Here is a 14,464-nt window from a genome sequence, read left to right on the forward strand (position 1 = left end):
GGTGATGGCTGATACGACACGCAAAGAGTCTACTCTGAACGGTGACGGATATTGCACAGTAGACAGAACGCTGATCGTTTACGAAATCTGGTTAATCCCCGAGGCGCTTGTGTGAATGATCATCGCTGCGTCGCAGTTGAGGCATAAAGAGACCATGCAGGAAGCAAAAGCGGGAAGTCGAATGTTTCAAGCTACTCACTTTAGTCTCAAAGCGCGAGTTTGAGTGCTGCTCTCCTTCCAGATTGGCGTGTACTGTGTTGTATCGAGATATCGACTGTTGTATTTTGAATTTAATCTGTGCAAGCTCCTCATATGAATGAGTAACAATGACTTGGCGTGATGATAGAGACCTGTTTAAGATGGTGCATTGAAACCGGTCGTTTCAGATTGCCATGTGCCGCAATGCACGGAGACTCAGAGTACCTAAGCTGCTAGATTAGTCCTCCCCCGCTTCAGAGAAGCATTAAATTTAAATTGTGCAGAACCAACAGAGGAGAGCACAAGATCGAGGAGCCGGGTTCCACGTCCGGGTCGCTGGACAATCATTTCGAAGGTTCCATGAAACCTTCTCTACCTTAGGGGAGAGCTAGCGAGCGCGCTCCCCCTGAGCTTGCAGAGATGAAGAGCTCGACGACCTATCGAGAGGCTTGCAGAGGATCCATGATGTAACGCAAGGGGGGGTTGAGTGGGATTCCATGGTTGCTTCTTTTTTGAAGGGTCTTTTTTCTTTCTTTCTTGACGGATAGACTCGGGGATTAATGTGCTGATGGGATGATCGACCGAGTCTATTGACAACAAAAAGAAAATATATCGGACAGTGGCATTGCTTTTTATGCAAAGATCTGCTGAGGAATTGCTTTTTGAGAGGGAATCGGTGGACAATTGGGATTTGGAGTGAGTACGAGTATCCGTACCTGGGTAACCGCCGCAGTCAGTGCGACATGGCGTTGCTTTGAACGGTAGATTGAGCCTAGCGATGGTGACAATAGCTCAAGACGGACGGTTGTTGATAACGCGCGTTGAGATGGATGCTTTTCGGATCGTGCGATTGTAATGCGGAATTGATTCCTCCGATTCTCATCAACAATTGATTCATGCAAATGCAATGCAGTCTGTTACTGTACGGCCTTCCAGAAGGAAGGGAGGGGAGGGGGAACCACACCACCACCCATTCTGACGGTTTCAGGGGCTCATCCATGTCCAGGCCATGCCATGGTTCCATGGTTCCATGGTTCCATGGCATCGGCCTTCTCAACGCCCCTCTTCTTCTGTCTCTATCAGGCCCTCCTTTGGGCGTCAATCTTGTTTTAGGATGGAATTGTATTTCCCATGTGATGGTCATGACAGCAAGATTTCTTGTGCTTTAGCTTGAGCAGACTAGACTAGCAGTCTAGTTTGTGGTGATGTGTTCGATAGCGGATGGGAATTTGGGATTAGCACCCCTGTTGATCCCTGAATCATAAATTCTGAGCGAGCATGGATTAGAAGTGGTTAGTGAATGCTTGGTAACACAATCAATACCGACAGACCATTTCTTTTTTTTACTCTTGCTGTCAAGTGAGGATCAGGGTCTTGCTTTAGTTTAGGTACGGTACAATTCATGCGTCAAACAAGGGATCTATTTTTCTAGAAACCTTCTTTTTGGTATAAAACTTAATCGCTCCTCGATCGATCCTTTTAACAAGAAAAAGGGAAATAAATATAGTATGAATTGAAATTCCGGAAACAAAGAGAGAGAAAGAAAAAGATGGCTTGGGCTAGTTCGAAACAAGAAGCGAAGCACTGGGGAAAAAGATGCTGTTAATGCCCAAGCCCAAAAAGAAATGCACGTCCCCTAAAAGTCAAGTCACTCACTCATCCGCACGGACTCTATCGGTTGGAGTTGCGCCCTGTAGTACAGTGTCGACTGTGTGATGCCGTGCACTGGGCAGTTCTGGGTAATCCTGATCCCCTATTCTGATCCCCCCTCCAGATCATCAACTCGTGTCTTTCTCGATCTGAGGTACAGACAGTTACACAGATTTTACATGAACTATCTGTCAGTTATCGAATCACAATCAGCATGTGAACAAATCCATGTCCAATCAGTCAGCCCAGCGCCTAGAGCATCACCTAAACTGACACCTACTCACTGAACCCTCCACTCACTGGCTTCAACTGCAACTCCAGCTCCAGTTACAACGCCAGCAGCCCCCCCGCTAAACAGTCCAGTAGCGCTTCCGGTCCAGCTCTCCCAGCCAGTGGCCATTCCTTCCTCCTTTAAACGTCTGCCGTTTGGTTTAACCTAAATCAACGCCCAGCCCAGCCTCGTTCGTCTGCCCGCTGTCTGTTCTACTCTGTCCTGTCTCCTTTGACTCTGAACTCAAGAGGCAAAAAAAAAAGAGAATTAAACTTTGACGATTAATTAATCTTGTTCATTCCTCTTTGTCCTAATCATTTCACATCGGACTACTTGGCCCGCCTGCCAGATTTAGAACTCAAACCTCTTTCTTTCTTCAACACCTGCATCGTCGATCCGCTTCCATCTCTGAGACCCCCCTTCGATCGCTCCACCGCCTGACTGTCCCCGAGACCACCACCTCTATACTACACTCAAGACCAGCCATCACCAGGCCCGGACTACCTCCTGTGTAGCTGCCCGTTTTCGAGAGCCACCTCCACCCGCGATCCGTCTTTTATCCCTTCACCTTCGCGATTCTCTCAACAAACCGCTTCGACACCTTTCTCAACTCAACCCCTTACCCCGCCTGTCTGGGTCAGTCAAGACTGCGAAATCCCCAGCGCCCGCCAAAGCAGCCAAAGTCTTACACTTCGATTCGATTCACCGCCGAATGACGTCGAACCGCTCGTTGAAACGTTCCTGAGTCGACGCCAAGCGATATCCCTAGACATTCGTACCTTGTCCCGAACCTCCCTCGACAACAAACGTCTGCCTCGCATCTCCCTGCTGCTATCGCCGCCGCTATCGCCGCCTATCCATTCTCCCAACGCTTCATCTTTCGACGGATGGCGTAGAAGGCTATGGCCCATGCCCCGTTGCTTAGAAATAATACAACTCCGGCCTTTCAGCCAAACTCCAACGGATTCGGTGGCCTTCCGCAGACCAGTATGAACCATGCGCCGCGCGCCAGCCAGCTTTCGGGCTCGACTGCCTACACTGGCTCCTCAGCTTCGTTAAGCTCCCTAGCGACCGCCACCACAATCACACCTACGAATGGCGGTCCTGTCCATGCCACGGCCAACATCATCAATCAAAAGGCCGATGCTTCGCGATCTCTGTACCAGATCTGCATCTCTCTCAAGCAGCGCCTGGCTCAAGTCCCCGGCTTTGGTCCCTATCTCGACGAGCTAGACCCCACGGATCCCGTCGATCCTCTATGGAACCTCTTCCGCTCCGGATACCCTCTGCTTCTCATCTACAATGCTCTGCGACCGAATGAGGAGCTCAAGGTCGACGACTCCAGTAGCGCTAATGAAGCTAAGAAGTCCAAGATCGCCATCTTCAAATTCGTTCAGGCATGCATGAAGGAGCTAGAGATTCCTTCTACTCAGAGCTTTGTGATCACTGATTTGATGGGTACTGACACAAGCGGTTTCGTCAAGGTTTGTGACTCTTTTGTCGTCATTGTGAACCGGGCTCATCAATTGTTATAGGTTACTCAGGTTGTTAACTACGTCTTGGACCGAGCAGAGGAACGTGGCTATCTCATGCAAGCTCAACCCGATGTCGAGAGCAACGAGCCTACCGGTGGCCAGATGACATACCGAGATCATATTATTAGGGAACTTGTCGACACCGAGCGAAAATACGTCCAAGATCTCGAGAATCTACACGACTTGAAAAAGACGCTCGAACAGCAAGGCGAGATTCCCGGCGATACCCTGCATCAGATCTTCTTCAACATCAATGCAATTCTCGATTTCCAGCGCCGGTTCCTCATTCGAGTCGAAACGACAAACTCCATGCCTGCTCTGAACCAACGATGGGGAGCTCCGTTTGTCCACTACGAGGATGCTTTGATCGATATTTACCAGCCCTTTATCGCAAACCAGCGCAAGGCCGCCCAGGTCGCCAACCAGGTTTTCGACAAGATCCAACGTTCTTCGCACCCTGTCGCAGCCGATTACAACACTCTCGATGGTTTCTTGCTCAAGCCCATGCAAAGACTGGTCAAATACCCGTTGTTGCTCAAGGTGGGTTGATGCGCTTCACGAGCTGACCAGCAACTAACACACATTAGGATCTTAACAAGAAAACTGAGGATGACGAGGTCAAGATGGATCTGACCACTGGTTGCGAAGCCGCTGAAAGGGTTTTGTCTAAAGCCAATGAAGCAGTCAACCGTGATCTTTTGGACGAAGCTGTCGAGGATCTCACCAGCCGTGTGGAAGACTGGAAGAGCCACAAGGTGGAGCAGTTTGGCAAGCTCCTCTTGCATGGCGTGTACGGAGTCATCACTGGAAAAACAGATCAAGAGAAGGATGTAAGTTGGTGCCATTCAAACTCGCGCGAATTTTACTAACACCTAAAGTATGAGATCTACCTCTTCGAATCTATCCTTCTGTGCTGCAAGGAAATCTCATCAAGCAAGAGCAAGGATAAGAAGGACAAGTTGCGTTCGGGAGGCCCCAAGGCCCGAAACAAGAGCGCCAAGCTTCAATTAAAGGGTCGCATTTTCATGACCAACGTGACCGATATCGTGTCCTTCACCAAGCCAGGTGAGTTTTGAAACTCGGGCATCCTCATTAGCAGAACTAACTATTCAAAGGCAGCCACAGCGTGCAGATCTGGTGGAAGGGAGACCCAGGTGTTGAGAACTTTATCATCAAGTTTTTGAACGAGGAGACCTTGAAGAAATGGGTGAACACTCTGGAGACCCAGAGGAAGCATAATGTGCCACGCCAATCAACGAACTCGGACACACTTTCAACCGACTTTGCCTGGACACGAGACCAAGTAGCTGGCCTGGAGAATCCTTACCTTAAGGAAAACGACGACGAGGACGACGAGGATATCGGTCCAGCAACAGCACCTGCCGGATTCCCTGGAGTCACCCATCCCATGAGTTTGGGTCCCCGAACAGCTTCCAGCAACAATCTCCGTGCTCGAGCAGGAACTGGCGAAAGTTCTGCGTCTCTTGCCGGAATGGTACGAGCCCCTCCACCCCGATTCCCCCTGCCTGCACCACCCGGATCACTCAGTCTTCAGACTCAACCAAACGGCGCCCACTCGCCCAGTGCCTGGGCCGGCGACAGTTACTTCTCCCCTGTTACTGAGTCACCAGCTTCCACAAGGACCAGCACTACCAGTGGAATGTTCTCGACACCTCAATACGGATTCCCCAAGAGTGCCACTCCCAACCCACAACAGTGGGAAGACGCCAATGGCAACCGATATACTGCTCCCGCGATGCCCCGTGCTCCATCCCGCGATGGTCCTTCACCAAACCCCGCTCGCAACCCACGAGGACCTTCGCTGCCAGCAATGTCCTCCAGCAGCCAGGCCGCTTTGGCGGCACAGCAGAGGAACCGTTCGTACAGCACTCCCGATATTAACGGACCAGGAATGCCACGTACTCGCCAACCTAGCCACGGAAACATCCCAGCAGTGCCCGGAATTCCTCAACACTTGCACCCTGGCCACAACCCCAACCTTTCTCGAGATCAAACAGGATCACCCAGGAATGATCAACCCACTCGAGCCCAGACCAACAGTCCTGGAGCTCAGCGAGAACGCATGCACAAGCCCACGGGAAGCGTGGGTGGAAGCATGAACCATTTCCCTGCTCAACCAGTTCACCCGCGATCAATCACGCCAGGCGGTGGAAACCAGATACTACGTGTCGACGCTGCTGCTGCAAACTCACGAACTGTGTCTCCAGCTCTCGGTACAGCAACAATGCCGCCACCATCGGCGAACCCATTGAGCCCCGAGATCCCTCTACCAACCCAGCTCAAGGTTCGAGTGAACTGTGAGTCTGGCAACTACGTTACTTTGGTGGTGGCCTTTAACATCACTTACCAATCTCTGGTCGACCGCATCGATGCCAAGCTCGCCCGTTTCACCACCAGCAGCATCAGTAAGAGCATGCTCAAGTTGCGATACCGCGACGAAGACGGCGACTACGTTGCCATTGAAGGTGACGACGACATCCAGATCGCCTTTATGGAGTGGCGCGAAGGAGTCAGGAACATGTACTCTGGAGGCGTAGGAGAGATAGAGCTCTTTTGCGTCGGCGACACGGCCTAGACACCTCACGCGCGCGCACCCAATGTCGATTGACACCCGGAGAGGAGGTAGAAATGGTGCATTGTGCTTGGGATACCCACGGATCATTACCGCATTTTTCGGCGCACGGAAAAAGACATCATACATTTTACTTCAAACTCATACCATACCATGATCAAGGCACGATAACGAACAACCAAGGGCGTCTGGACGGCTGGACATGGCCGAATCATACCATATAGACGGCAAGCGACTCGACTTTTCGAACACATCTCCTTTTTGTCATCATCTAACGAGAACTGCCAACTCGAGCCACTCTTTCGTCCTGATGGACGCACTTTTCTTGGGTTACTTTTTGATCTGGGGGGCCATCCAGTGTCCAATGCTCAATTCGCAAATGCGCTCGTCAGAGATGCAATGCGACTTGAATGCATTGACGTTCGATAGCCCTTCCAACACTTACACCCCATGGAGTCATTATTGTTCGGTTCCTGGGATCACATCAACATCTTGTCAGTTTCACTTTTACACATTTTTTCATGGGATCCGGCGCTACTTTTTTAAGATATGGGGGCGTTTCTGTAATTCTTCTCATTCATTGTCATTTACTCTTTTTCCGTCTGTTTTCTTTTTCCGTTTCTTTCTTCTTCCCTCCCGGGTTTGTCGTTCCTTTTGTTGGGATTCCCCCTCGTTGTCTGTGTGTATAGAAAGGAAAGACGAAGGGGCGTAGGGGAATATGGGCATTTGGGTGTGCGCTTCATGATGGGGGTATAGTTGTGGTTGTGGTTTTATAGTAAGATAGGGTGATTTGCAGAGTGAGGTAGTTGAAATGCAAACACTTTGAATGAAGATTTGGTCTGTGTTGGTGTCTGTGAACGAGAATTGGCTCGTGTAGATTTGCCATTGAGTCCCTGTATTATGTCCGCATGTCTTGACTTGTAATCATTCGTATTGTAACTGTACAGAGATATTTATACATCTCCTCTTCTTACTTCTTCTTTCCATCCCCGTACGGGTATTGTTACACAGTGATCGATATCCCTCCCATTCCTTTCCATCCAATTCGTCCGTTCGTTCGTAAAGCAGCGCTCTTTTTCTACCGACCCCAGCTCAAAATGAAGCATATTCCCATCCATTCGGTTGTTTCTTTTTCTTTCTTTTTCGTTTGCGTATTCTTTACTTCTGCTTCCTAGGTCCCGTCATGTACTGTTGCATACGCGCCAAGTGGTAATTGATGGTATTCGTAGGCGCGGGGGGAGCTTTGGGGCCGTCCATGCATTTTCGGAGCTGGGTTTCTACTGCCGCGCAGCCTGTTGCGTTGTAACCTGCTGAAGCCCAGCATGCTGCCAATTGTTAGCTCTGCCTTCTCTCTTTCTTGTGTATAAATAGAGTGAGCAGGGAAGGAGAGATCTACCGAGAACACTAGACATGATGGCAATGCAGGGGTTTTCAACCTGGCGCTTTGGGTTGTGCACGCGGAGCGTCTTGAGAGGGGGGAGACGAATCGGTTTGTGACGGCCGGCCATTTTTGCGAGAGATGGGAGTGGAATACGACGACGAAGAAGAGCTGGCAATGGATGGACAATTGGGCGACGACTAGGTGAGGGTCGTGATGATGGAGTGGAAAGTTTGGAGTTGAGGTCACGTGCTGGCAGTGGAGTGATAAGATAGTGAGCGATAAGATAATATTCGGAAATAAGAGCCGGGGATTTAAAGTCTGGGATAGAAATCACGCGATGCTTGACAGAGTCTCAAAAAAATGGGCCAACTGGTAGGGAAAGATGCAAAAAAGAAACTCCGGTACAGGGAATCGAACCCTGGGCTCCGCGGAACTGATCTCTCAGGTTATGAGAGCGCGAAATGTTAGCCACTACACCATACCGGATATAGGCTATTTGCTGGGATTTGATATTGAGTTTGGGGGACATGTAACAATGACTGGGGTGAGGACCACGTCACTTGAGCGTTCGGGAGTATCGGACAAGTCAGTATTTGATGGCTGTGTTACTATTAAGCTTTTCTTGTTTGTCGCTGCGTTGGAGGTGCATTGGTATCTTCTTTCTTCTTTCTTCAGTTATTTAGTCAAGTTGCCAGCAAGTAGGTAGTGCCAAAGCTGTCTTGGGTTGGGTGTATTGTTCGTTCCTTGGCTTCTGGTTGACTGAACACCAAACAACTTCAACTACAAAAGAGAATACATAATTCATCCATAGTCTGCCTTGCTGTAAATCCCTTCCCCCTCGTGATATTTAAATGCTACCCTCAGGCACAGCCACAAGTCCTGCCACACTCATCTCCGCTAAGAGTGTGACGTCTGCCAACCAACATCTCCCCTTTCTGTCCAGGTTTATATATATCACTCACTCCCTGTTATTGCATGACATCTGGCAAATGAAAACAAAAACGTGTCACTGTAAAAAAAAGAGATCGTCGGTCTAGAAATCCTTCGTGACGTATCCCTCCAGCAATGACCAGCGAAGTAAAACATGCAGCACAGTGACGGAGCAGCACTCGGCATCCCGTAACCGGTGACTTGTACCGCTTGGGTATTATGACCTCAAGATCCCAGTCAGCCAAGCATGGCCCTTTAAGCTTTAAGGCTGTGTGACGGGGCTAGATCCTTGATTAAGAAAGTTCCGAGAATATCGTTTCATCATAGCCACGTTCTGTCAACGGTATATATAAACTCGAGCGCAAGAAGGTTCCTGATATAGATAGATCGTGTCAGACTTCTTTTAGTGTTCAAGCCATAATACTAGTCTAAATCATCACAATGGAGAAACCTAGTATGTCTTTATACTTGATGAGACGAGTATTGTACTAACTAGCTTATAGCCGTTACTTCGAACAACTACGGCCCGCCTGCTGAGCAGTCTCAGCACCCCGAGCACGCTCAAGAGAGCATTCCCAACGACCAGCAACCACCGCAGTACGATAACCGCGACTTTAGCTCTCCTCTCGCCCAACCACCTCTCACAAACAACCATCCTACCAGTCCCCCACCTACACACCAACAAGATGGAGGTTTTCCACCAGCCCAGCAGCAGAACTACCACAGCGTGCCGATCCAGAACCTACAAAGCCAGAGTGCACCGGTAGTTTGCCCTAGCTGTGGTGTGAGAGCCATGACGGTTACAAAGGCTGAGTCTGGAGGAATGATGCAGTAAGTAAGATACTTTTGTGACAAAGGTTATGTACTGATTTGAGTGTAGTGCTGTTGCGGCGGGCGTCTGCTTTTTTACCTGTTTGGGTTGTATTCCTTATTGTATTGAGTCGTTGAAGGATGTTCATCATCAGTGTGGAAATGTAAGTCTACCCTCTTCGTGGATGTCAAGATGGGATGTGCTAACGGGGATATAGTGTAACATGCCGCTTGCTAGTTACCACCGAAGTGGCAGAACTGAAGTGCGCTACTTCCAGAAGTAAGGAAGATGTTGCATGGCGAGAATGTTGTTTTGCTTTGAGTTGGTTGCAATATGATACCACATGGATTATTAATTGGACTTTTCGTTGCTATTAATTGAACTTTGATCACTGCCCAGTGTATGTACCAGTAAACATTTGGCTTTGATGATCTCGAATTGTGTTTTTTATGCGATAACACTCGCTCTCTGTACCTATATTATACACCGCACCCCGTCACGTACACCATCCAACCGGTTCTATCGTTACACAAGTAAACACCAGACTTAAACAACGTCAAACTTCTCCTCGTCTAGGTCCATGCTCTCTGGTGCAGGGGCTCGAGGGACGCTTCTCAGTGCTGCCCAGCCTGATTTCACAGTAGGTTGCTGGACAGGCTTTGGTGGCGATCGTGCGGGCTCTGCCTTGACCTCTTTTTTCACTTCCTTCACCTTGGGTTTGACCTCCTTCTTTGGCTTCACCTCTGGCTTGACTTCTTCTTCCTCCTCTTCCTCCTCGGCTTGATCATCGCCCTCGTCGCCCTCTTCCTCTGGGTTTTCTTCTCCTTCATCGTCTTCGTCATCTTCGTCGTCCTCATCATCATCATCGCTATCGTCATCGTCAGACTCTCCTGAACCGTCAGAGTCGGCATCACTGCCAGGATCGTAATCTTCCTCATCTTCATCCTCTTCGTCCTGCAGCGCTTGCTCGGCATCTAATTGCGCCTTTGCAAGCTCTGAGATGTCACCACCAGCTGCAGCTTCTACCTCCTCGCCTTCTTCGCCGGTCTTCTTAGCTCTGTTTTCAGCAAGTTCAAGCTTGGCTTTTCGCTGCTCCGCCATGCTTCGGTCTTGTAGGCGCTTGTTCTTGATGTAGTCGTCGATACCGCCGTAATCTTCTTGATCAATCATGGAAAACTCAACCTCTTCTGTCGCATCGCCCTCGCCTGCAAACACCTCAATGGCAATGTTGAATGTCCGCTGGAGGATATTGGTAAAGCTCGTCGCGGCAATGCGGTTCAGAGGTATGAACATGAGCGGCTTCTTGAAACCCCAGAGAATGCCAGTTTCGAGAAAAAAGAGGTATCCATCTTTGGAGCCCCTGAAGGCCTTGACATGGACGGCCTTTTCGCTCGGTCTGTGAGGCTGTCGCACCATGCTCTGGAACTTGTTGGGGTTTGACGCAGTGATGTCGACGCCAATGGGCTTGAGATGGCGGTTCAATGCCCAGTGGAAGAGGGACTTGTAGTTGTCCGAGACGGCTGCCGCACTTCCAGCGTCAGGTCCACCTATCGTGCCCTGCTTGGGCGGCGTCGCGGGTACTGTAAAGACGAGCGGCTCTTCGGTCGGGGGGTTCGTCTTGGAGGGAAGACATGTTCCTCGTGGGAAAAGGATGTAGTTGTGCTGGACCTGGTTCTTTTCGGGTACGGGGAGATAAAAGGCGTATTCTGGCAAGAAATTAGCACGTAATCTTGGGCAACATGACAGCGACGCGTACCAATGTCTGACCACGCGTATGTTATGGCTGGAATAGGAGCTGTAGTGTTTGGCGCACGAGCGTAAATGTGGCCGTCGGTAAAACACAACTCAAACTTCTTCCTCTGAGGCACCGAAACGGAGATTTCCTTGATTTCGAGCAAGACAGACTCGTCGGCGGCATTGGTCTGGACTTTGGTAGCAGGTTTTGTGCCATTCGCGGCTCCGTTGGCTTGCTGGAGGTCGACTCTTCTCTTCTTGTGGGCAGGTTCAGCGCTTCCACTTAGTAATTGATCGTAGACATGGGTGGCGATTTCATTGAACAAGTCGATTCTTGCAGGAGAGTCTTGAATATTTGTTAGAATATGGTGAACAATGTTGTCTTCAGGGGTCCATGGTTTGTTTACCTGCTGCTTTCTGGATGCCAGTGAGAATATCAGGCCGGGTGCCAAATACGGAGCCCAGCTTGTCTGTATCCAGAACTTTGCCCATTTTTGGTCGAATCGTATATGTGTCAATGTATAAATGGTTTTGTTCTGGGTGGAAAAAAGAAGTGTTCTGAGTGAAAAGAATTGTTTACTGTTGGTCGTGGCGATCCAAGATGCATAGGTCATCATATTTCCTTGGATTGCGATAAGATAGCGATTCATGATGGAGAGCGCTTATTAGCCAGGGCGCATACGCTAGGACTGTCGAGCTTTAGTGGTGTTACAGGCGCTGCCATTAACTTTCAGGGGGTGGTCGCCCTATCAGCTTCTGACGTCAGGCGACCCGCGCTTCAATTCCCCGCGAGGCTTTGAAGGTGCCCAATTCATAACCACAACCACAACCACAACCACAACAAAGCAACACTCACTCTCTATTATTGTCACTATTATTGTCTCTCTTTGAAATTCATCATGTCTACCACGTTTCCAAATCTCTACACACACCGCAAAGTCGCTGACTCAGCTGCCAAAGCGTGTGACGTTTGCTACAAGTCAAGCACATCCGTCCTCATCACCCCAGACAAGAAGGTATGCCTGATGAGAAATCTCTCAAGGCCGAAACCATTTAAACAATTCGTTTTTCACTCAAGGCTCATGCATTCACATGGTAGGACTTCTTCTTTGTCTGTCCCGTTCACTTGAAGGATCGGTATTTTGCGACACCAAAGATCGATGAGGAAGCGGCCAAGAAGAAGCGCGAGAAGGAGTTGGAGGAGGAGAAAGAGCGCGTCTTGAAGGAGTACGAGGAGAAGCAAAAGAAGAAGAAGGAAAAGGAAGCCAAGAAGGACAAAGACGATAAGGACAAGGATAAGGATAAGGATAAAGACAAGGACAAAGATGAGAAGAAGGACGAGGACAAGGTGAGTTTGACACACGACGAAAGATTGTTGACTAATTTATATATCTAGGACAAAGAACAGAGCAGTCCTGCACCTGAGGAAGAGCCCCGTGTATTCGAGTTGAAGACGTAAGTCCCTTACACCTCTCACATATAAGACTACTAACATCACCCAGCGCCTTTTACCAACAGAGACTGTTGAAGAAGCGACAAGCTGAAGCTGCAAAGCTGGATCGAGAGAGATCTTCAAAGCCAGGCTATTTCCCATCTGTGCCATCAGATGCTCCCAGTCGATCATGAGCAACAGGGCGTTGAGTCATTCGACTCAGCCTTCATGCTTAGGTTCAAGAGACCCGGTGTGAATGGGAGGACTCCGTCTTTCTCTTTGTCACAGCATAGCCAGACATTTTATAAAGCTAACAAGAGCATCAATCGTGCTGTTTTACGCAGCGAGCTTGACGTCGTTTGGTCTTGAGATGGTATCACATGGCATACGTCCTACTCTCATGCTGCTGTGCATTCGAGTTCCAGTTGCACAGCGTCTGGACAACTACTCGTGTGCGAGAGAAGTGGGATATGCCTCGATGCAGCTCTCTACGTCTTCTTGTTTCTTTGTACTGGCATATCATTCATCGTCGAAGACTGAAGCCTTGTCGATGCACAACTAGCCAATTGTTTGTCGAGATTAACCCGTGATAACACAAGTTACTCTCAAATTTGATGAAGTTGTGTGAGTTAACCAGTTTTATACAATTCCCTAGATGCAGCTACGTACAAGCTGCCCCTGAGTTTGTGGGCAACATTTGATCACCACTCCTTTGAGTCTCTATTCAACGGCTCTGACCCGTCAATTGCTTGGTCATAGGGAATACCTAAGCTCAGAGACTGTGAACACTTCGCGATGGGTCAGACTCCAATCCGCCAGCCTGTCTTCACGATCCTTGGTATAAGCTGGCTATAAGTAACATGGTGTTTGCTGATATCTTTGTCTTGTTCAATAATGGACAGCATGTTCGAGGTAACTACACAGTATACGACAAAGCACTACGCAACGTTGGCAACAAATGGTTTCCTTCGAGTTGAGCTAACTCCTGAATGTGAACCAGCAACTTACCCATTCATTCCTGGGTACAAGGTGATGTCCTGAGTGATGGAATAGACTGTCATAGCATCTCATATCCAACAACACCTTTATATATCCCACAAAGCGATTACAAACAGAAGTGAACAAGCCCAGTGCATTTCTTCTGCTAACATGACGGGTTAACGTTGCCATTAACCCCTTCCAAGATCTCGAAGATTACATGATTGGCACTCGCAGTTACATCGCATTCAGGAGGTCTCACTCTCATCCATTGTAGTATCAAGCAAACTGAATTTCTGTTTTTAACCGTCGAATATATTTACTCTCATCAATTGCAGTTCCAATCAACCGCAAGCTCTATGTTTTATGTCAGACATACTGCATGCGCAACGTTCACATAAGAGCCGCTCACAACGTTGACAGTAAGTCCATGTCAGCAACGTTGTAACAAGCCAGTGGCAATCATGTCATATTCTATTGCAACTACACTCAACTCAGTGGTAACATCTTCACCTCTCCTTTTTCAATATTCACTACAATATCTGAAGCCTGTTTTTCGACCACAGACACCAACATCGGGGACCTCCCGATATTTCTACGCAAGCCACATATTCTTCCCAGCACAAATATTTATCGACTACTTATCGTCCCTGCAACAGGCCAGGGACCTGTATCCTATTTAGGCAAGAGAGAAAAATACCAAGAAAGGCTTCAACTCCGGGATAACTACATCAGCTACATGCACATACAAGGCAAGCAGTGCGCATACCAAACATCCCATCAAGCATCCGTGTAGATCTTCTTTTATCCCACTTCTCACCGCGTAGATTATGCCCAATTTCTGAAACACATGCATGTACGGACTAGAAGTAGATTGGTCTGTTCGGAAAACCTTTTGCTGCTACATACACACACGACCAACATCCATTCCCGCGACATGGGATTCTTGCA

The 14,464-nt window shown here is 48.8% G+C and overlaps 6 protein-coding genes and 1 non-coding gene across 7 annotated transcripts; 4 read left to right on the top strand and 3 right to left on the bottom strand.

The window, feature by feature from the left end:
• Positions 1-3,021: 3,021 nt before the first annotated feature.
• On the top strand, positions 3,022-6,250 carry FGSG_10511 (uncharacterized protein; the record flags this gene model as incomplete). The annotated part of the gene is made up of 5 exons (XM_011321201.1): positions 3,022-3,603; positions 3,655-4,194; positions 4,242-4,484; positions 4,533-4,719; positions 4,770-6,250. The coding sequence occupies 5 exons, from the start codon at positions 3,022-3,024 to the stop codon at positions 6,248-6,250; spliced, it is 3,033 nt and encodes a 1,010-aa protein (XP_011319503.1).
• Positions 6,251-7,405: 1,155 nt separating this feature from the next.
• Positions 7,406-7,755, bottom strand: FGSG_10512 (uncharacterized protein; the record flags this gene model as incomplete). The annotated part of the gene is made up of 2 exons (XM_011321202.1): positions 7,406-7,572; positions 7,644-7,755. 2 exons carry the CDS (start codon positions 7,753-7,755, stop codon positions 7,406-7,408), a joined length of 279 nt encoding a protein of 92 aa, XP_011319504.1.
• Positions 7,756-8,024: 269 nt separating this feature from the next.
• FGSG_20753 lies at positions 8,025-8,114 on the bottom strand. Its single transcript has one exon. It is a non-coding gene; the product is annotated as a tRNA-Glu (tRNA).
• Positions 8,115-8,906: 792 nt separating this feature from the next.
• Positions 8,907-9,834, top strand: FGSG_10513 (uncharacterized protein). Its single transcript, XM_011321203.1, has 4 exons — positions 8,907-9,012; positions 9,062-9,389; positions 9,439-9,532; positions 9,587-9,834. Exons 1-4 carry the CDS (start codon positions 9,000-9,002, stop codon positions 9,650-9,652), a joined length of 501 nt encoding a protein of 166 aa, XP_011319505.1. The 5' UTR covers positions 8,907-8,999; the 3' UTR covers positions 9,653-9,834.
• Positions 9,835-9,915: 81 nt separating this feature from the next.
• On the bottom strand, positions 9,916-11,595 carry FGSG_10514 (uncharacterized protein; the record flags this gene model as incomplete). Its single annotated transcript, XM_011321204.1, has 3 exons — positions 9,916-11,075; positions 11,183-11,449; positions 11,511-11,595. The coding sequence occupies 3 exons, from the start codon at positions 11,593-11,595 to the stop codon at positions 9,916-9,918; spliced, it is 1,512 nt and encodes a 503-aa protein (XP_011319506.1).
• A 407-nt stretch (positions 11,596-12,002) lies between these two features.
• Positions 12,003-12,562, top strand: FGSG_10515 (uncharacterized protein; the record flags this gene model as incomplete). The annotated part of the gene is made up of 3 exons (XM_011321205.1): positions 12,003-12,119; positions 12,203-12,451; positions 12,500-12,562. 3 exons carry the CDS (start codon positions 12,003-12,005, stop codon positions 12,560-12,562), a joined length of 429 nt encoding a protein of 142 aa, XP_011319507.1.
• Positions 12,563-13,684: 1,122 nt separating this feature from the next.
• FGSG_13778 (uncharacterized protein) lies at positions 13,685-14,309 on the top strand (the record flags this gene model as incomplete). Its single annotated transcript, XM_011321206.1, has 3 exons — positions 13,685-13,691; positions 13,852-13,935; positions 14,062-14,309. The coding sequence occupies 3 exons, from the start codon at positions 13,685-13,687 to the stop codon at positions 14,307-14,309; spliced, it is 339 nt and encodes a 112-aa protein (XP_011319508.1).
• Positions 14,310-14,464: the final 155 nt, after the last annotated feature.

The sequence above is a fragment of the Fusarium graminearum genome, chromosome 1 (assembly GCF_000240135.3).
Source record: "Fusarium graminearum PH-1 chromosome 1, whole genome shotgun sequence".
Lineage (NCBI taxonomy): Eukaryota > Fungi > Ascomycota > Sordariomycetes > Hypocreales > Nectriaceae > Fusarium > Fusarium graminearum.